Consider the following 23,366-nt stretch of genomic DNA (forward strand, 5'->3'; position numbering starts at 1 on the left):
TTGTCAGGCTGAGCACTTGAGACATATTTGAAAATATTCCACTTTGAGGACTTTTCTTGGGTTTTAGGAGGAAGGATGCATGGCACTATGGGGAGACAGAATTGCTGTGTGGCTTGCAACTAAATAAATATGGATAAATTAGCAGATTGGTTTTGATTCATCAATTCAGGCAGTGACTTTTCCCCATTCCTATTCCACCGTGTTTTATTGTACTTTGACCTAACCCATTCCCAAATCTCTCCCCATCCGGACCCTGCCCAACTCCCTATGCAAAAAAAAAAAAAATACTCCTCTTAGAGCCCCCCAGTGACTGGTCACTCCTACCCACCCTAGTTGGGGTTGTGGGAACAGGGAGTTCACGAGCACAAGGCTGGAGTAGAACAAGGTAGTGGGCTGAGGGCTGCATCGGAGAGCGGGAGGCCAGGGCATCTGACCTGCCAACTTTCTGTCTCTACCTACTGATAAATAGGGGATTCCAATGGCCAAAATTTTCCACTCCCCCCACTCCAACATATTCGTCACTCAATTAAAAAAAGAGTGGGGGAGGGAAGGCACGGGTTATAAGGCCGGAGCCACAGAGAGACAGGGACATTGAGCTCAGAGAGTCCCAGCTCTCTCCGGCTGCTCTCAGCCTGATTTAGCTGTTGACAGCTGCTGCTCACCAGCCCAGCTAGCTCTCGGTCCGTGGCCTAGCCAGCCCCCAAGCCCCAGACTAACTGTTCCAGGGATTCCTCCAGGCCTCCCCCAAATGGCTGAGAAAGAAGAGGCTGCCGCTGCTGCTCCTCAAAATGGAGAGGGCGACTCTGATAACCTGGATGATCCTGAGAAATTGAAGGAGCTGATTGAGTTACCGCCCTTCGAGATTGTCACAGGGTAAGAGACAGGTTGCTGGCTGCTCTTCTCTGGACGAGGTAGGAGGGAGATTTTCAGGATAAGTATGGGGTATATAGGAGGATTATGAGTGAGAACTTGGGTTCTAGAGCCTCAGGAAAGGAGGCTGACCAGAGCTGGGGATGGAAGAATTAGGGAGGAATTAGCTTGACTGTGTCCTGAGATTAAGATTGGGATGTAGACATTGAATATAGACTAATACATTATTGTTTTTATGTGCAAATTTGGGGATATTAGGACATCAGAGTTGAAAAGTAAGGAATTTTTATGTCCTTGTTATTAATATCAATAACTATAATAATAACACATTTATAGAGTCTTTAAGATTTACAAATAATTTATCTCGCAGCAACTTTCTGAGGTGGCAATCTCAAATCAGGAGAGATTCCTCCAGAGAAGCATTTGCTTGGATAAGATTTGGTTGGTATTTTTGTCTGTTTTATTTTTAATCCTTTTAAAGAGTTCAAGAGGGAAAAGTGCAGAGGCCTGGAAACTCTACTATCTCAAATCCAGGAGAAATTGGCAGGGAGGTGGGGCAGTAGATGAGAGACACAGAGTCAGACAGAGACAGAGACAGAGTCAGAGAGAGAGAGACAGAGACAGAGAGAGAGAGAGAGAGAGAGAAAAAGACAGAGGGAGACAGAGACAGAGACAGTGAGAGCAAAAGAATCCTAAGTAATGCTGACCCCTTCCCTGTTTATCTCTGAAGAGAAGATTCCACAATAGGAATTGAGTTGAATGAGAGGCAATTTCTTCCTACAAATCTTTTATGAATCTCTCCAGGGGAAAGCAGCAGAAATGATCCATGAACCCCATGAGCAAGGAGTTTATACATAGTCCTGGTCAGAGAAGCCAGAACAGTGAGATAAGCATAGACAGTATAAAGCATAGGGACATTCTGGTCAGGGAGATGGAAGATATTAGATCCAATTCTGGCTAAGCAAAGTAGGCTTCCTGGTCCAAAGGGATAGGTTCAAGTGAAAGAAACAGAGCAGGAGCAGGGCCATGTTACCCACTTGGGCCCACTGACTGGTCTAGAACGTGCCTATTCAGATATGACTCCAAGAAATTCCCTTCATTGTCTCCCTTCCTTAGCCTTCCAGCGACAGCTACTGCCAAATGGCGAGAGAGAGAGAGAGAGAGAGAGAGAGAGAGAGAGAGAGAGAGAGAGAGAGAGAGAAGAGAAGAGAAGAGAAGAGAAGAGAAGAGAAGAGAAGAGGAGAGGAGAGAGAGAGAGAGAGAGAGAAAGAGAGAGAGACAGAGAGAGAGACAGCGACAGAGAGAGAGAGAGACAGAGAGAGGAGAGAGAGAGAGACAGAGAGAGACAGAGAGAGAGAGAGAGACAGAGAGAGACAGAGACAGAGAGAGAGAGAGACAGAGAGAGACAGAGAGAGAGATAGAGACAGAGAGAGACAGAGACAGAGAGAGAGAGACAGAGAGAAAGGGAGGGAGGGAGGGAGACAGAGACAAAGAGAGGGAGAGACAAACAGACAGAGGAAGAGACAGACAGAGAAAGGAAGAGAGAGCACTTTGAGGAGCTGAGCCTAGCTGTACATGACCCCCAAATCCTTCCCCACCCTCAGTATCTCTCATTGTCACCTAGGAAGAACAGCAATGAGCTCTCTAGCTGCCCCTTAAATCTTTCCCACTCTTATGCCTTCCTCTGAGATCTGGGAAGAACAACAGTGATCAGAGAAGGAGATGGTAGGCAAAACAGGAGCACAGTAGTTTCCAGGGACAGGAAACCTTATCCAGGGGAGATTCAGCCTGAATCCTGAGAGGAAGAACAGACCCCAAGTTGTGCTGCCTTGTGCCTACTCACATAATCTCACCCTTATCCTGGGATTAGGGGAGTAGCTGGTGCCAGATAGGTCTAGGGATATGGAAAGCTTTGGTGCAGACTGGCCAAGAGTCCCTACTCTGCCCCCTTAGATTTTTAACTGAGCCTCCCCTTTGACACTGAGACCCCTGAATGAAAGGAATAGAAGGGACAGCTAAAGGACAAGGAAGGGGGAAAAGGGGTAGATGGTGAAGGGACATTAAGCACCTTCATTTATACCGTCCTAGGCCATCCATACATATGTTCCTGCCACTTCATCCTAGCCCATGGATAAGACCAGGTACTGAAGCTTTTTCTGTGATTTGTGCTTTCTAGTGACAGACAAATCCCTGAAGGGTGTGAAGTTCAAATTTACCTTTGTGAAACCCCAATGTTCCCATCTGGGAAAAACAAGCAAAAAGCACCCCCTTCCATTTCCACCCCCACATCTCCAACCTAGGGAGAAAGGAAGGTGTTATTGTGGACTTTCAATCATGGAAAGCTAGAAATCTGTAGCACAGAGAAAGAGAGCTCCGAAATGAACAGTGAGAAGCCCTAAATGTTTTCCCTTCCACACTCCAGAGAGACAAGCAACAGATGTAGGCATTTGCTCTCTGGGGCCCCTCTGGGTAAGTAGCCGGCTCTGAGACAGCCTGTAGGTGTCACTGTCCATCTCTCCTGGAGAAAGGAAGAGGAGGGAATGTTTGCATCCCTCTTAGCTTGTAGATCTGTGTATCTCAGAGGTCAATAAGCTCCAGAATCAAAGATCAGACCCTTGTAAGGAGCCCCTGGGATTTGAGCCTTGCTCTGGTAGATTAGTTTCATACTCTGCTACTTGGGGGAACAAGGGGGAGAGGGAAAAAGAAGAAGGTAGGAAAAGAAGATGTAGAATAAAGAGAAAACTTTTTTTTTCACCTCCAGAGTTACTATCTTCAACCCCGAGATTAACAGAATATATACAAAGGCACAGACCAAGAACTTTTATAAAATAATGTGAAAAAAATTTGAGGATCACTATGCAAGGGGTGCAATAAAAGAAGGAGAAGAAGCAGGGTAAAAGAAAGATTAGATGTGTTTGCAGATGAGATGCTCATCTCACATGTACCATCTTCTCAGTCCCTGGAAATATGTATGAAAACTTGGAGGCAGAAGGCATGTTTGGGAGAACTGAAGCTTTGTAGGGTGAGAGTTATTCTGCAGACTTGAATGCCACAAAGCTCTGGGCTTCTGGAGAACCAGAGCTTGGAAGAGAAACTCTACCTGGTCTATTGATTTTTGCTGTCACCTCTGAACAAAGTAGGGCAGTTAGGTGGTACACTGGATAGAGTTAGTAAGATTCATCTTCCTGAGTTCAAATTTAATCTTGACACTTTCTAGCTATGTGGCCCTGGACAAGTCACTTCATCCTGCTTGTCTCAGTTTCCTTGGTTATAAAATGAGTTAATGAAGAAAATGGCAAAACACAAGCATTTTTGCCAAGAAAACCCCAAATGGGGTCACAAAAAGTCAGATGGAGTAAGTGTTCCCCTTTCATAGATTATGTGATTAATAGACACACTTTTCTACAACTTTTACCCCCAAAGTAATGCACATCATATGTCTTGGATGTGTGTGAGTGTGTCCACCTGATGAAAGTTACATCAGCTGGAACTCTTAGAAATCTTATTAGTCATGATGTGTCAGCAAAACGAGAGAAAGTTTCGTCATGAGTGATGTTATATTCCTTGTACTTGCATCCTCATTGCCTAGCACATTTTCTGATACATAGTAAGGTACATACTATGTACCTTATAAGTGATTTTGGGATGGTGATAGAAATTGGACACTTAATAAATGCTTGTTGATTATTCAAGGTTATTATGATTTTTCTTCTCTGTTAGTCTTGAATAAAAGACTATGACAAAACAAAACAAAATGAAAGGAAGGGTAGAGAGGAAGAGAAGTATTCTGCTCCTACTCACAAATTGCAAATGCCCTTTGGAGTCCTGGAACACATTAAAAGACTGGCCCAGAAGGAAGAGAAACTATCCAGCTGACTCCAATGAGTCTTGATTCGATGGGAAGATCCTGGGCCTGTGCATCTAAAAGGAGGTGACACATCGCTAGGAGAGTGGTGACAGATAGTTGGAAAGTTTCCGGGGAAGGAGCCACAGACATACAGGAAGCTTGGGCCTCCCATCTTCCCAATTAGGGACACTAAGAGAAGTTCTCTTCCCAGGGCCTGTGAATAGGTGATATTGCCATAATGAGGAAAGGGAGGGAATACTTGATGTAGTGCACTGGCACTTTTTCTAAATATTTCCTCATTTGATCTTCACAACAACCCTGTGAGATGGAAACTGAGCAAACTGAGACAGACAGAGGTGAAGTGATTGTTGGAGGCTCAGGTCTTTCTGATTTCAGGCCCACTGACCTACCAATTACCTCTAACAGAAGATGATCTTAAAATTAAAGCACCTGGCTATTATTGACTGTGAGATTACTAAAGTTCCTTCTAAATCTAAATTCTTTAATGTTATACTGGCTTCACAGGACCAGAAGGTACATCCACTCCACTCCAAAGAAGCTTCCTGGCTTCCTTTTTGCTCTGCATGGGAGCAGTTAGGGAAGAATCTGCGAGTTTTATTGCCTTAGAGATGAGGAAGGAGGGTTGTGTGTGGGTGGGTAGGTGGAGGTGTTCCCTTGAGCTATCCCTGATGGAGATAATGGGGCTCCTCAGCAATATGAGTCCTCATTCTCTTTTACCCCCAGATTGATTATTTGGTCTCTGCTATGGGAGCATTATTGAGGAGGGGTAGGAGTAAACAGGTGAAAGGAGAAAATACAGGCATTTAACTCCATTGTAATATAAAGATATCTCACCTCCAGTACCAGACACTAACATCTTCTCTTCATAATCCTCAAGAGATGGACAAGCAGGCATTGGAGCAAGAGGCTACTGGAAAGTACAGATGGGTCAAGTCCCTTCCCTCCAGAGCAAAACTCGTCTTCTCCATGGGATTTTAGAGTTTACAAAGACCTCAGAAATTTTAGAGATTATCTAGTCCAACCTATTTCTTTTATAAATGAAGAAATTGACACTCATAGAAGGGAAATGACTTGGGTAAACTCATAAAAATAATAAATTGTGGAGCAAAGTGTTTAAAAAAAAGTTTTCAGCTTCCAAATCCATTGTTCTGGATTTGAGGGATAATACTTGCCCCTCCTTCACAGGTATTATGAGGCTAAAATGAAATATTTGTAAAGTTCTTAGCACAGTGCCTGGAACATAATAAATGGGCACTTAAGAAATATTTATTCCTTTCTTTGTTCTGTCCTCTTTCTAATTCCTGATCTCTAAAGTCTCCAGTTCTAAACTTCTACTGCCGTGAGACTTATTGAACTGATGCTAAGTGAAATGAGCAGAACCAGGAGATCATTATACAGTTCGACGATATTGTATGAGGACATATTTTGATGGAAGTGGATTTCTTTGACAAAAAGACCTAATTGAGTTTCAATTGATAAATGACGGACAGAAGCAGCTACACCCAAAGAAAGAACACTGGGAAACGAATGTGAACTATCTGCATTTTTGTTTTTCTTCCCGGGTTATTTATACCTTCTGAATCCAATTCTCCCTGTGCAACAAGAGAACTGTTCGGTTCTGCAAATATGTATTGTATCTAGGATATACTGCAACATATCCAACATATATAGGACTGCTTGCCATCTAGGGGAGGAGGTGGAGGGAGGGAGGGGAAAAATTGGAACAGAAACGAGTACAAGGGATAATGTTGTAAAAAATTACCCTGGCATGGATTCTGTCAATATAAAGTAATTATTAAATAAAAATTAAAAAAATAAATAAAAAAATAAACTTCTACTGCCGTAATCTCCCTGAAGAGTCAACCAATAAACATTTATTAAGCACCTACTATGTCCTGGACACTGTGCTAAGCACTAGGGATACAAAGAAAAGTCAAGACAATTCCTGTCTTTATGAGATTCTTAAGGGAATTCTTTCCTGTTTCCTGGGAAGGAGTCACAGTTATACAGGAAGCTTGGGCCTCCCATCTTCCTAATTAGAAATACTAAGAGAAGTTCTCTTCTCAGGGCCTGTGAATAGGTGATATTGCCATAATGGGGAAAGGAAGGGAATACTTAATGTAGCATCTATTATGTTTCAGGCACTGGCACTTTTTCTAAATATTTCCTCGTTTGATCTTAGAAGGGAAACAATATGCAAATAACAAGGTACAATCGAACTATGTTTAAAGTGGAAATAACCAAGAAGGACGGCATTAGAATTGAAGAGGGATTAGGAAAGATTTCTTATAGGATGTGGGATTTCAGCTCTGATATGAAGTAAACCAAGAGACAGAAATGAGGAGGAAGAACATTCCAGACATGGGAATAACCAATGAAAATACCCAGTGGTGGAAGATAGTGTTTTATTCCAATAACAGCAAAGAACTGGATAAAAACATACATGAAGGGAGGTGTAAGAAGGTTTAAGAAGATTGGAAGGAGTGGAGAGTAGGTTATGAAGGGCTTTGGAATTTTTGAATGGTGGAGTATAAAGGTGATAGTATTAGAAACACACTCTTGACACTGAAAATCAGATACTGGAAAAAATGTATTAAAGAAGAATCTTAAGGAATCATCTTCTGATTTCTGGCCAGAAATTATTTATATTTGCTAGACTGACACAGTCCCTCCCTTTAGAGAACAGATTGGTCCTTCTCTTCTGGATTACAATCTTTCTGATACGCCCACCACATGTTTTCCCTAAACATGTATAAACATGTTCCCCCTCCCTCATCATACATCTCATGTTCAAAAATGGTAGGAAACTCCTCTTATGGAGTGTGTTATTTAATATTCAATTAGCCTATTAAGCAGGTACACTAGTGATTTGGACAAGTCTAGTTTGGCTGGATCAGCTATTATTTTAAGTCTTGTGTTTTCTCAAAACCCCAAGACTAGCTGACTCCAATCAAGACTTTGATTGATCACTTAATTGTCCTGTGGAATCTTCCTTAGCCTCTCACATTCTGAAAACCTTTTGATCAGTGGTACCCACTATCCCACACTACTTCAAAGCTTGCAACATTGTGGAAATCCAAGTTTCAGCATTTCTCACAATAGAGAGCCACTAGAATTTATCCAGTGGCTGGGGAGGCTGAGGAGGGAGGGAGGGTTGTTATATGGCCAGCTCTGAGCTTTAGAAGGTGACAGGTGAGGTGAGTGGAAAAAGACTTGAGGCAGAATCCTCTCCCAATCTCACTCTAAGAGCTCAGATAATTGCCTAGAATCATTCTATCTCATTTTCTCCAAAACTGGACTATCCCATGGCCCAATAGAGATATATTTATTAGGACAAGTATCTTTCTTTCCTCAATTGCTTTCCTAAAAGAGCTGCTGGCTGAGGGTCCTTTACAAGGAAAGAAAGAAAGCTTAAGATGCCTCCTAGGCTCACACTTGGGATATATATACATCTTACAAATAAGTACAAGTTCTTTACATCTTTCCCAAACATCTTTTTCTTGTGTTAGGGAGAGGAGAGAGATAACAACCAGATAATATTTGTAAAACACTTAGCACAGTACCTGGCAGGTAGTAGGTACTTATTAAATATTGGTTTCTTCTCTTTGGGGAGGAAATCTGGTGGGAAAGCAGAGGAGAAGGGAAAGCTGAAACTTGGTAATTTTCAATGATCTATATGTAACTTGGGGATTTTTTTCTGTCACAAATATTTAATCCCACTGACAACCCATGTTTCTGTGTGGCAAGTGACTTCTGTTACTCCCACCATGCTGGTATGTACTCCTAGGAAATGCTAACTTAGGGAATATGCCCTCTGTCCCCAATTTTTCTTCCTTTCAGCTCAACCAAATTTATCTTATTTTAACTTCCATTGGAATTATTTGGATACATGCTGTACACTATTCTAGGGTAAAGGCAGATTTTGTATCCTAGCACAATGACAAATGTTACTGAAGTATAAGGAGGGCTGAATCTAGAGTCTAAGTAACCTGGATTCAAATCCCAGCTCCACTACTACTTACTAGCCATTTTAGTAACTATGTTTCTGAACTTCAATTTACTTATAAACTGAGGACTTTGGACATTAAATTCTCTCCTAAAATTGGAGAAATATGTTTCACTTGTTCACATGTCCTTTCTACTACAAAATAATGCAACCCCCAAATTTTGGGGATACATTTTGATTATCAGCAGCAGCAGGTGGAGCTGGGGGAGCTGTAGAGGACTGATTAGAATGTTTTTGTTGTTGCCTCTTCTTGATCATGTCTGACTCTTTGTGACCCAATTTTAGAGTTTTCTTGGCAAAGTCTTTTCTGTGGTAGTCTCTTCTTTTCTCAAATACGATGGTTCTCTGGGAGCAGGTTTCTTGGAGAGGTTTTCTGGAGGCAGCCTTAGTTTGCATTCCAAGTAAAAGTCACTTCAAGTCCAGCCAGGTGTTAAAAGTTCAGGTCTTTTATTGCTTCCTTCAAAATAGCCCAGTTAGTTTTCTTAGAGCCTCTCTCCCTCCTTGGTTCCACGAGCTCTTGCAGCTTGTCTTTTAGGTCTTCCAGCTTCTGCCTCCAGCTCAATTCCGACTCGTGGCTTCTCAATCGCCAACTGATACTCCCCTCTCAATCTTTTCAACTGAACTCTCTTGACTGAGCTCAGCTGTTTTTATGCTCTTTTAGAGGTGTAAACTCAAAGGTTGACTCTTCCTCTGAGAGTAGGATTATGGGAGGTGTGAATTTGGATATCTCATACTGAACCCTGAAATCTCCCAAACATGTAAATTAATGTGTGAGATAATGTGTGAACTCTCAAAGGTGTTAACTTAAGCATAGTTTCTATCAACTCTAATGAGTTAACACTAGGATTCTAACACTTTTCCTTCTCCAGCTCATTTTTACAGGGGAAGAAACTGAGGCAAATGATATTAAGTGACTTGCTCAAAGTCACACAACTAGTAAGTATCTCAGTCTAGATTTGAATTCCTGACTCTAGGCCTAGAGCTCTATCCATTGCATCATCTCTTTGGCCCACATTAGAACACTAACCTGTTTATATCACAGAATCATCGAATTGAAAGGGATATGACAAGTCATTTAGTTTGACCTCTTTTATAAAATCTCTTACAAGTGGCCATCCAACTTTCCATCCTAAGTACTATTTGTTGAAAGTAAACAGAAGAGTGCCTAAAGAACCGTTTAAAAGTATCAATTTCTTCTAACTGGGCAGCTAAGTAGTGCAATAGATAGAGCTCTGGGCTTGAAATCAAGAAGACTCATCTTCATGATTTCAAATCTGGCCTCAGACACTGACTAGCCCTGTGACCCTTGGCAAGTCACTTCATCCTGTTTGCCTCAGTTTCCTCATCTGTAAAATGAACCAGAGAAGGAAATGGCAAACCACTGCAGTATCTCTGCCAAGAAAACCCCAAATAGGCTCCCAAAGTGCCAGACATAACTGAACAACACACATTTGGTTGCTGCATCCTGGGACACTAGATCCATAATATCAGCATTGGCAGCTAGAAAAATTTCAGTATAATTCCTTTTTTTACCCCTTCCTTCTCTCTCTCATATTCATCTCTTCCTCTGCACTCAATGTTTTAGTATTGAAACGTGTGCTGAAAGGATATGTAAAGTAAAAATTTTCTTACTTATTTGCATAAGTAAAAAATTTTAATTAGGAAGGAAATTCTACAACTGCTGTAAAGAAAGAAATATATGCTGTTGGATTATGTGTCACTGCTTTCTTCTATTGGGAAAAATAATTGAGAACAGTGTAATATGGCAAAATCATCCAACAGGTAAGAACTCCTTAACCTTCTGTTATATCATCAGCTTCTTTGTAATTTGGTGAAACTTGTGAACCCTTTCTCAGAATAATATTTTTAAATACATAAAGTAAACTACATAGGACTACAAAGGAAACCAATTACATTGAAATAAAGATGAAATTTATTGCCCTATGAAAGATCAGAGAGCCCTTGAAATCTATCCATAAGACCTCTTAGGGTCTATGGATTTTAGGTTAAGAATCTCTTTCTATAGGGGAAACTTTAGTACCCATTTCAGACATTTTAGCTGCCTTCCTGATTTGTTTCCATATTCTCAATGTTAATGTCCAGAACCTGCATGCTTTTGGTTTCAAGAGAAGCTTCTTATTAAATATTGAACTTTATTTTTGGGACAAGGCACTTAGTAGATACTTATAAATGTTTCTTGAGGGACTGTAAGAGATAGATAGCCCCTTCTTCACCCTTTATTTTCCTTCTGCTCCAGAAAAGCCAAGCTGTCCTAGCTTCCTAGCCCCCAAGAGGAACAAGAGTCAAAACTTTCTCTCTGATTTGTTCTTCTTTTGAAATAGTTTCCTCTGTGGCAACATCTGGTACAGCCCCTTACTAAGCAGGAGAGGAGTCCAGTGCTGGAGGGAGGAGTGAGCTGGGTATTAATAGAGAGCTGACCTTTTCTTCTCTCCTCTGGTTTCTGGTTACTCTGGATTTCTTCTTTGTGCTCAGGGAGGCGGGGTTTCAGCATTCCAGTAGAGAAGAGTAGGGCTCTTTCCAAGGTGGGGCAGCTCATCTCTGGATCTAGCACCCACTACTAGGCTGGAACAAATTAGCTTTCTCTGTTTGAGAATCTATCCAGAAAAATCTTTGGGTTGGAAGAAACCTAACCAGAAGTCAAAGTAATAGGGCCTTCTGTAAGTTCTATAAATAGTTGACAAAATGTTTGAATCCTTGCTTTGAATCCTCCAAACTTTGTAGGACATACCTTGTATGGCTTGCATCCTGTTAAGGAGTTTACTCAAAAACTGAGATTGTTCTGGTCTGCACTGGGGGTGTAGTAAGGGAAAATCATGTCAAAAGAAAAGCAAAATGCAAATGAATAGTAAGCTAGTGTCAAAGCAAAAAATGCAATACTTTTTCCTCTCTCCATACACTTTTCTACACATACATATGATATTTTACATACATATTAAATATAGTGTGTATAATATAGAGTAGATTTGTTCTATTATATGTATATGTTGAAATGGCCAATTTCATCAAGAAGGTGATATTTTAGGATTTTCTAGTGAATGGGATATGAATGACTCAGAGCTGAGCAGTCAGCAGCCTCACTTTCTCCTCCAAAGAGAGTATAAAGAGCAAGAGGACTGGAGATGGCCCAGGATTCAGTGGGTGAACTTAATCTTCCTAAATTAAAGTCTTTCTCAGGTCTTGGCATGAGGTCATGCCCGTTCAGTGACCAAGGACTACAAAAGAGTTGAGACAGATGTAGCCCAATTTATTATCATAAGGATAATAATCTGAGGAGGGAAGACCCTGGCAGGGACAGAAAACAATTGCTATTTACATTCATTCTCAGACATCAGAATCTAAACAGAGGCCTGGATTGGGATTATTATTGTCCATTTGATTAAATCAAAGTGATTTGGATTTTAAGGTGAAGTCCATTTTAAATCATAATGGACCTTTAAAAGCCTGTCTTCAGAGCTATATTTCAAGGGAAAAAAAAAAAGAAAATCACTCAGGATAAAAACGTAAATTTTCCCAGTTTTTTTTGAGGGGAGGGAAGAGGAATAAAAATAAATATGATAAAGAAAAAAATACTCAACTTCTACTCAAGTTGTATACTATGTAAAATATAAATATATATACTTCATAATTACCACATAAATATAATGTTAATTATAAAACATATTTGTATATTTTACATAATATATAATAGATACAATATAAAATAATATATATAGTATGTATACACATGTTTGGTGTCTGTGTGTTTGTACTTAAACAGCTCCTATTTTTATACTGTTATAGCATTTACGAAGTGACTTCCCACAATACTTTCTGTTCCTTTAGATAGGATAGTGCAAATATTATGAAACGAAGATGGTGGATTAATTTATCCAGAATTCTACCATCAACACTGTAAATATTAAAACCAGGACTTCTCCCTTCTACAAATCCATCCTTCTTTCAAACTTTCTTGGCATGGTTTTAGTCAGCCAAATTCAGTAACCTCAGAAAACCTTGTTCTCTTGTTCAGCTCACATATCTGATCAATTGCCAAATCATGAAGTTTCTTTCTCTCCATTTCTCACATATCTCCCCTCTCTCCTTCATTCATGTAGCTATCACCCTAATTCACATCTTCATCACTTCATCAAACACCTGCTAATTGGACACCCTGCCTCAAATCTTGCCCTACTACAACCCATCCTCTATGACCACTAGGGTCAAACATCCCACTTTTGGACTGCAAGCTGCCCAAGTGTACAAACCAGATTAAAGTATAATTGAAAGATATTTAACAAAATAAATAGAAATCAATCAAATAATATTACATTTTAAAACCATGTCAATATTTAGCCCACTGGAATTCTTGGGTATAGTTTAGTAGCCTCCATTTCTATTATAGTTTGATGAGAATGCTCCACTCTACTGCCAAAGTGATCTGCTTTAAGCTCATCTAAGTCACCTCACCCTGAACTCTACCTCAACCCTGATCCACTCCCACTCAAGAGATCCAATGGGTCTCTCTCTATTACTGCTAAGATAACACTCCACTGTTTTGGAACTTAAAGATCTGGCTGGTCCCTACCTGTCTTTCCATTTTTTTTAAATGACTTTATTACTCTAGTCTATTAATTGCACTGTCCAGGCATACTGGCCTATGTGTTATTCCTTCCATCTCCCATTTCCATGCCTTTGTCCTGACCGTGCCTCCTGCTCGAAATGCTTTCTTTTCCATATCTGATTCTTAAATTCCCTGGCCTTTTACTTAGCTTACATTCCATTCCTCCAGGAAGCCTTTTCTGGTCTCCAGATAGTTGTCATCTCTTTGCTTTAAAGCTGTCTTCCACCTATTTTGAATTGATCTTGTATGCATTGATTTGTCTATGTTGTCACCCCTATTATAAGCTTCATGAGGGCAAAAACTGTTTTTGCTTTTTCTTCTAAAACATTGCCCTCTTGCCCTGTAAACTCTTAATAAATGTTTGTTGAGTTATAGTGTTAGTAATCTTTCCACTTTGCCATGCTACTTCTCACATAGATATTGTCCAATTAATAAAAAATCTTGTTAACATTTATATAGTACCCTGTGTATATTATTTCATTTGATCTTTATAACAATTCTGAGTCAGGCACTATAAGTATCAATATCCCCGTCTTACAGATGAGAAAATTGAGGTACAAAGGAATTGTGATTTGCCCACAGTTACAACACTAGTGTCAAAGGCAGAATTGGAATACCAAGTCCAACCCTCTAGTCATTAGACTATACCATATAATAAGCACAGAAAATGCCTAAAAGAACTTTATTTGAAGTCTAAAATAAAAAGGATTGCTAGCTACCAGTGGGCTTCAGGGGAAAGTTTTAAGGAAAAGATAAATTCTGATTTCAAAAAAGGGAGGTGGGAGAAAAGGGGCAGGAGTAGGGAAAGCTGTGAACATAGGCATGGAGGCAGGACAGCACAAGGAACTGAGCCAGAGAGGAACTCATATAGAAGGTAAAGAAAGTACAGTAGAAAAAATAAAAGCACTGAGTGGGAGGCTAAACAGATTCTATTTTATCTGTGTAGGGAGTCCCTAATGGATTTTGAGGAGGAATGATATCATTAGATTTGTCTATAAGTTAACCTGACAGCAGCAACAGAAAGGAGGGAAAGTTGAAATGGGAATATCTGTTAAAAAAAAAAAAAACTATTATTATTGGCCATTATAGAGGTAGAGGGACTAAGGTGATAGTAGTGAATAAAAAGTAAAAAAGTAAGAGAGATTATAGCCTTTCAGAATTAGTTTGGAGATCTGAAAGTTAAGAAAACATATATATATGATGGACCTTTTGCATAGGAATTCACATATTCTATATATTTTGCTACATGAAGCAGTGGGTCAATAATTATTGCACATCCTCCATATGGAGAGTCCTATGGAGAGCCACTCTAAGTAAAGACAAGGTCTTTTTTTATAGAGTTACCAGCCTAAGCGGGGGAAAGGCTCAAAATCAGAAAACATGCTTAAGACAACAATGTAGTAAGCACCATAGAAGTGACTGCAAATGAACATTGTCCAACCAAGCAGCTAAATGATAAAGGGAGAAAAAATAAAGGTATGATCTGGAATCAAAGAGCCTGGGTTTAAATCCTGTCTCTAACACTAACCACCTGTGTGACACTGATTAAATGATAGTCTTTTTAGGTCTATTTCCTCATTTGAAAAATGAGGGGGTTGGATTAGATGACCTCTATGGTTATCTAATGCTCATCTATGGTTCCTTTAAGCTCGAAATTAGCTCTATGATTATGACTAGAATGAGGGTTTAGGGAAGGAGATTTTCAGATTGATTTGAAAGAGAACAGTTAGATGATTTGAGAGAAAGAAGAGGACAAATGGGATTATAAAAGCATAGCTTTCAAAATGAAAATTGCATTAGAGGACATCTAATTTATGACTACCTTAAATCATAAACGAGGGACTGAAGTTCAGAAAATTTAAGTGACTTGCTCAGTCTTGCTAGTAGTCAAGTAGTCAAGATTCAAAGGCAGACCCTCTGACCTAAATCCCCTTCACTTTCCATTGTTCCAAAGTCTTTCTACTTAGCTGCTAAATCTAATGCTAAATTAATTTTAAATGTGCTAAAGAGTTGGTAGCTTGGGGTGAGTCTGACCTTGTACTGGGATAAAGGGTGGGCTCTAGGACAGGGACCTCATCAGAGTCCCAATTCTTTTGAAATGTTAAGTAAATAATAAACACCTCTGCTCCAGGGACAGAGGGGCTTAGGGAGCTAAGTATAGTGCACTAAGGAATCCCAGGGGCTGAGCCCCCACAGTCATTCATCTCCATAGTGGAAAATTAGTTTGACATAAGGGAACATGGAAACTTGAGTTTCAATGGCATGGATTCTACAGAGGATTACTTAGCATTCACCCTAGTCTTTGGCATCCATAGCTGATCGCTTAGGTCATTGGAGTCCAGGAGTACCAATACTCCCCCTGCAGGTTTGCCAGTGGTTTGAATAACCAATACAATCCAATTAGGATTTCCAATTGGAAAGGACCTTACAGGTCATCTTAGTCCAACCCCATCATTCTACAAAGGAAGAAATGAGGTTCAGATAGAAATGATTTGTCTGCTAATGAGACAATTAGTTAATGGCAGTGGAACTTAGATTTTCTAAGTACTAAATCCAAGACTGTGCCCACACTTCTTCTTGAAGTCCAAATAATTTAATTCTTTATTAAATATTGTCTCATATTGTTCTATTTCATGTATGTCTTATGTTCCTGATTAGATTGTAAGTTCCTTGAAGGTAGGAATTATTTTTCATTCTTCTTTTGCATCCTCCATTGCATCTGGAACAGTCTTGAGCATACTATTTGTTATTTCTATTTTTCATAATAATTCATCAATAACAAGTGATTAAGTGATGGTGATTGGGATAAAAAGAAGAAAAGGATAAGTAGGGAGAATTCTTGCCAGTTTATCTGCAAGGCTCATCAAAAATCACCTCATTTTCTTCTTCATCATGTATAAAAAGAAATGATGGTGGTGAAAAAAGGATGTAGTTTGACATGAAAATGACCATTTACCTAAAGCCTTAGGTAAATGGATGAAAGAGGAGCCAAAAAATGAGGCAAAAATGCAGTTTTGTGAATTCCACACTTTTAATATGTCCAAAGTATACCACCCAAAGTCTAAAAGAAAGTTAAGAATTAGCCTCAAATGATATTGGATGGAAGGTTTTTGTGGAAGTTTGGTCTGTCTTCTAAATGGGATAAAACTGTATACATACTTCATTCATCTAACCCCCTCACGCTGGGGTCACCCTTGCTTTTTCTCATTTGTTGGCATTTTAATGAGAGCAGGAAGGGGTCCCATTTTTAGGGAATCTGTTGAAAGCTGGGAGGCAGCTTAGTGAATTAGTGAATTAGATGTTATTGGTGAAGAGGGTGCTGAAGTTTGAGTCCAGGATTTGACACACGCAAGTTGTGCAACGTCTATGTTTTTTTTTTTTTTTTTTTTTTGGGTCACTTCTAAGACTATAGTTTAATGTTTGTACAACCCACCTCACATGTCTGCTATGAGGAAAATGTTCTGAAAACCTTAAAAAAAAAAAAAAAAAAAAAAAAAAAAAAAAAAAAAAAAAAAAAAACTTGTGCAAATATGTAATTTTTTTAGTTTGTCTAATTTGAGAGATTCGGACTGTCATTTCTCAAGTTCCTTCCAACTCTGAAATCCTTTAATTCTTATTTATGTTGGGCTGACTGACCAGGCTCTCCATTGTGGTATTGATGCTCACTGGCTCTCCTTGGAAACAAAATCTTACCTGAGACTTACTTCCTCTCCTTTCCCCGCCTCTTTTCCTCACCCCTAGGGAACGGCTTCCTGTCAATTTTTTTAAGTTTCAGTTCAGGAATGTGGAATACAGCTCTGGCCGGAACAAGACCTTCCTGTGCTACGTGTTGGAAGTCCAGGGCAAGGATGGCCAAGGCCAGATGTCCCGGGGCTACCTGGAGGATGAGCACGCTACAGCGCACGCAGAAGAGGCCTTCTTCAAAACCATCCTGCCCACCTTTGACCCTGCCCTTCGCTACAATGTCACCTGGTACGTCTCCTCCAGCCCCTGCGCAGCCTGTGCTGACCGCATCTCGAGCACCCTGAGCAAAAACAAGAACCTCAGGATGCTCCTGTTGGTGGGTCGGCTCTTCATGTGGGAAGAGCCCGAGATCAAGGCTGCCTTGAAGAGGTTGAAGGAAGCGGGATGCAAGCTACGCATCATGAAGCCCCAGGACTTCGAGTATGTGTGGCAGAATTTTGTGGAGCAAGAAGAGGGAGAATCGAAGGCCTTTGTGCCCTGGGAGGACATTCAGGAGAACTTCCTTTACTATGAGGAGAAGCTGGCTGAGGTCCTGCACTGATGTGTCTTTACACGTAAGTCTGCCTTCTCCCTTAATCCTCCTCTGGGCCAAGGGTTTGGGGAGTAGGCGTCTATAATCTAGCCCCCTCCTACTTTCCCAGTCTTCTTCCTGTACCTTGCTTCTCAACACATACTCTTCAATCCAGTGGCACCAGCTGCCTGGCTGGCCCACGCCGAAGGCACTCCAACTCTCAGCTCTGGTCATTCACTCTGCGTGTTCTCCCATGCCTGGAATGGTTTCCTTCCCCCCCTCCAACTATTCACCTCTGTGGCTTCCTTGGTCCCAATTAAAATACCACCTACAGGAAGTCTTCCTCAACCCCTCTTACTTCTAGTGCCCCTCTGTCAATTTTTCACATGTATAATATTTATATTTAATTTCCTATTTACAGTGTACTTTGTATATAGTTCTTTGCATGTTGTCTCTCCCATTATATTTTAAGCTTGTTGAGGGCAAGGACTATTTTTTATCTCTTTTTTGTATCCCCAGCACTTGGTGTAGAGCCTGGAACATACTAAATGTTTAATAAATATTTATTGAATGAACAAATGAGTAGAAATAGAGTCTAGTTCTCCTATGGAGAGCTTTAACTCTGCCATGCAGTGGATAGAGTGATGGGCCTGGAGTCAGGAAGTCAAATTCAAGACCTGCTTCAAACATTTACTAGCTGTGTAACAATGGGCAAGTCATTCAATCTCTTTCAGCCTCAATTTCTCATCTGTAAAATGGGGGATAATAATAGCCCTTACTTCATAGGATTGCTGTGAGGCCTAGGTGAGATAATATATCTTTTGCTTTGCAAACCTTAAAGCATTGCTAATCCTCATCAACAACAGTATCATCAGTAAAGAAAAATCATTTCAAATCTTTTTTGTTTCAATCTTGGCTCTGCTTTCCCCTCCTTCCCATTGGTCAGGAAGAGCTACTCTCTTGCTTTTAGAAATTAGTAAATTCAGAGGCAGCTAGGTGGCGGCAGTGGAGCACTAGCCCTGAAGTCAGGAGGATCTGAGTTCAAATTTGACCTCAGACACTTAACACTTCCTGTGTGACCCTGGGCAAGTCACTTAATCCCAGTTACCTCAGCAAAAAAAAAAAAAAAAAAAAATCATAAATTCCAAATTCATGCCTCTTAGTCCTTCAGCCTATAATAGCATGATGGTGTAGGTATGCCTTGATCAGTCTTGTGCAAACAAACTGGTCTCATTCTGCTGCATCCAGACATCTGGGCTTCCCTCTCTAAGGGACTCAGTTTCCTGCTCTGTAAAACAAGAAAATATAATTAGATAATCTCTAAGATCTCTTCCATCTTTAAATCTATAATCTTATAATCAAAATAATTTTCCCACATCCCAGGAAAGAGATATAGCTAAAATTGACCAGGAATTCTAGAGTTGGGACCCAAAGCCCTTGTGGAGTAGAAATTATATTTTCTATGGCCAAAAAAGGGGTGGGTTAAATTCTGTTATATGAGCACATAACAGAGTTGCCATTTGAATCCATGACTACCTTCTTTTTGTCTCATACCTATTAAAAGCCTGAAGCACATTCTGGGCTACTCTCCCATTATCTTTATTCCTCTTTTGCAGGTTTCTCTCCCTTTAAGGAGTAACGCTTTAATTTTGAAATAATTTTTTCAAATCCCACAAGAGGTTTGAATTGAATGTTTGGGTTTTTGTTGTTATTGTTTTTTGTTGTTTTGTTTTGTTTTGGTGTTTCTACACAACTATAAAATTGTTTTAAAGGAGATCTATGATTGTATTTAGATGTATAATTCAAGAATGATTCACCTTTTCTTGAGAAGCAGTTCAGTAAAAGAGCATGAAAATGTACTGAAATGAAAGGAGGTTGGGATAGCAAGAAACATACTCTGCAGGAAATGTGGTAGGTTAAGATGACATGTTTATCAAACTGGTTGCAGCATCAAGTCAGACCCCTACAGTTGTCAGGAGGAGATAAGAAAATTGGAAGAGTAGTTGTGTTAGGGGAGGATTAGCTATTTAAACAACCAATTAGGACACAATTAAGGCCAACTTGGCTTCTTGCTGAGGGTGAATTAGATCCTTAACAAAAACAGACTGAGTGCCCTCTGGGATATTACTAGATCCTTTTCTACACATCCTTTTCTGGGTTCTGCTCTAATTTTTAACCTCAGGAATTCTACACAGTATTCACTGACTCTTTGCCAGGCTCCAGATGAGTGTTCACAATCATCCAACCACTGAAAAAAGCATTGTAAAGTCCTCCTGTCTTTTACTTTACTTTACCTTAGGTATTTTTTAGTAGTCCTTTAACCTACTTTGAGATGGTTTTAGGATGCTACCAATGAGGTTGTTTTAATACCCAAGATTCATTGTTTTCTGTGGCCCTAATCCAGACCATAATAATAAAATATGCTTTTAAATGACATTTAATTTTTTTTTTAAATCTGCTTGAATTTGATGGAAAATGCAGATGGAAATAAAATAGTTAAAGATCTTTCAGAAAACCAGGAGAGGGTTTTCAAATTGAGCTATATTGAATCCATAGGCTGAGGTTTCTACCCTGATCTCCTCTCCAGAAATTGGACCCTTCCACTGATTTTAGATAGTGGCTTTGACTCCATCACCCAGGTATATTATTCTAATAAATGCTGAGCCTAGTATACTTTCCTTTCAGTGAGAGCTGAAGATTTTGGGAAAGGACAAGTTGGAAGTATTCATAGGATCCCAGTTTGAAGTCTTAAATTCAATCCCTTTTTTAAGATAAGAAAATTAGATTCTGAGAAATTAAATGACTTATCCTGAATCACAAAACTAATAAGTGTCTGAAGCCAAGCCCAACATATACCTAATATACCATGCTGCTCCATTGTTAGGCCTTTAAAAAAATCCTTATTCACAAAGTTGTTTTGGCATAAGCTTCTGTAGACATGACACTGTACACATGGATTATTTATAACAAAGTTTAAACCCTTTGATGTTTTTGCTTCTGCTATTCTAGTTTCCTGGACTATGCCTCCTACTATTCAATTGTTATATGATTTGGGTGGATGGGTGGGTGGGTGGGGAGAAGCCTAGGGCTAAACAAAACAGCTAAGTTTGTCTCAAAAATAATCATTAAAAGCATGTCAAACTAGATTTCAAGATCACCTTCTGATTATCTGTAACCCCAAGGCTATGGCTAATTAAGGGTTTTGATTACTGATGTAACCATAAAGAAGATTTGTGGGGAGATTTAGAGGAAATAGTCATTCCTAAGTCAGAAAGAAATGGTATCTATCATTTAGTAATGAGTTGGTATAAGAGCATATTCTGTATTGGTTTAAAGTGTTTCCTTCTTTTGAGTTGATCCTGCTACTCAAAAGGTGATTTTAAATAATTAGAGCAGTTAAAGGATCATCATGGCTGAATCAACAGTCTTGGATTTTAAGCATCTGGTTATTTTACTTATTTTTTAATTTTTTTTCTGAGGCAATTGGGGTTAAGTGACTTGCCCAGAGTTAAGGCCCCATTTGAACTCGGGTCCTCCTGCCTGGAAGGCTGATACTCTATCCACTGCACCACTACCTAACTGCCCCTAAGCACCTGTTTAGCATTGATTTGTTGCATGTTTCTTACCTGATGTTGAAAAGCTTTTCATTCAAGATGAGAAATGGCTAAGACTGGTTCTCTGCATTTTCTATCATAAATACCAAGGGGAAGAAAGGAGCTTGGTCAAAAAATCAACCAGAAATCCCAAGACATTATGAGGGAAGGACATTTAGGGAACTAGCTCTAATATGAATGTTTTGTTAACTCTGAAAGAAATTCTTACATTGGAATGGCAGTGTTAGCCTCTGGTAACATTATTTCTCTATCTTCTCCCTAGGGCTAGCCTGTCACCTCCAAGAGACATCAGTGATATACCCAGCCATCTGGGACATGCCTGTGGCTTCCTAATACCACTTGGAGCCAGACAATATCCAAGTCAACTCATCAAACAGGCCCCTAATGGACTAAAAATATACTTCCTCTGTGCATTTAATTTAAGCTGTGCCCCTCTTTGTTAAAGTGGTAGGAGGGAGGGAAAAAAAGAAAGGTAGGGTGGAGGGAAAAAAACTTAACAACAGGTTATAGTCACTCCCCAACAGGCTGCATCATAAACCAATATGCATCAACGTGCAAATCTTAGAAGTATGTCCAGCAATGTGTTTTGTAATGTTAAAAAAAAACTTTTTTTTTTAAAAGAGAACAGCAATAATTACCAAAAGAGAATAATGTTATGGTTTTTATTTCTCAAATGCAAACTGACAGATGCTAGGTTTACAAGAAACTTAGCATCTGGGAGTTAGAAATAACAGAGCATGATCAACCAGAGTAGAATTCAAGTCTGAGGATGTGAACCAATTTTTTTGTTTCCACTTGTGATTTCACTGGTGCAGAAACTCCTTCCACAGAAGTAGGTCAGTTATTTGTGTATTTTATAGTTCTTAGAGAGTAGCCTGTGACAACTGAGATTAAGTGAATTATCATAACATCATTATGGTCATAAGGCTAGTATTTGTGAAGAGGCAGGATTTCAATTCAGATCTTTCTGACTCAAGATCAGCTTTCACTGCCTCTCAATCAGGTCATACCAAAAAATAATAGGAGGCTTAATTTGGTAATTGCTCCAGAAACCTGACAACTCCTTACACAGACTGTCTACTGGTAAATTTCATCTCTATAAAAAGGTTTTTCATTTTTATTTTTTCCAATTTTTCAGGTTAGCTTCTAGTGCACAAATAATTATCTTATTAAATTCTCTTGCTTCCCCCAATCTTCTCCTTCTTCATATATAAAACAAAAGAAAAGTGAACCCTGGATATCTAAAGAGAAATCCAAAGCCTAATTACCATAATGATTAAGTAGCTGACTTTCTGATTCCAAAAAGAAGAGGGCTAGAATTCCCACAGTGAGATTCAAATCAAATCATTTATGGACTAGCTTAACACGTGAAAATCAACATCACAATTCCCATTTCCCCAGGACCAGAAAACCAGTAAAAATAAACTATGTGTAAATTTGTATATTCCTAAACCTTGGCCAGGTTTCCAGGAAAAAACATTCCTAATTTTGAATTCAGGATCCGGTCTCCTTTATCCATTCTTCAAGTCTGATAAACCACAGGAATCTGACCCAAGTACTATTTGCAAATGGCAAAGCATTTTATCGTACCACTTTTCTTGATCTCTTTCATCCCCAGGCCATACTGACTGAGAGTAAATGTTATGTCTAGAGGCAAAAACCAAATGTAAAAATGAACCCTCAGCTCTTTAAAAATGACAGAGGTAGGATTTAAGGGAAAATCTTGGACTTAATAGTGCTGAGTACAACTATGTGCAATCGTGGGCCTCTCTACTTTCAAGGCCAGAGTCTAATGCAGACACACTACACAGGGGAGCCCTAATGTCTATGTGTAGATACAAATGAAGCTGAATAGTTATTGAAATTGCTTTTTCTTATCGGAATGAAGTGATAAGCCAGACACAGGTCTAAAGTACAAAGGTTACATTCAAAGGTAGTTTTAAAGTGCTTTACCAAGATACATAACCCTTATAACTTTCACACTTTTTTCTACGTGGAAGTATAGGCTCAAGAGGTCTTATGTTGTGTTGAGAATTCAATATGGGGGGAAAAAATCAATAAGCAGTCTAGCTATTCTAATTCTTAGCACAGAAATATAGGAAGAAAACATGTAGTTCTAGCTTTTATAATAC

The 23,366-nt window shown here is 39.5% G+C and overlaps 1 protein-coding gene across 1 annotated transcript; it reads left to right on the plus strand.

Moving 5' to 3' along the window:
- Positions 1-568: 568 nt before the first annotated feature.
- On the plus strand, positions 569-21,652 carry APOBEC2 (apolipoprotein B mRNA editing enzyme catalytic subunit 2). The gene is made up of 3 exons (XM_051996911.1): positions 569-873; positions 17,107-17,663; positions 21,497-21,652. The coding sequence occupies exons 1-2, from the start codon at positions 749-751 to the stop codon at positions 17,648-17,650; spliced, it is 669 nt and encodes a 222-aa protein (XP_051852871.1). The 5' UTR covers positions 569-748; the 3' UTR covers positions 17,651-17,663; positions 21,497-21,652.
- Positions 21,653-23,366: the final 1,714 nt, after the last annotated feature.

This window comes from Antechinus flavipes, chromosome 4 (assembly GCF_016432865.1).
Source record: "Antechinus flavipes isolate AdamAnt ecotype Samford, QLD, Australia chromosome 4, AdamAnt_v2, whole genome shotgun sequence".
NCBI lineage: Eukaryota > Metazoa > Chordata > Mammalia > Dasyuromorphia > Dasyuridae > Antechinus > Antechinus flavipes.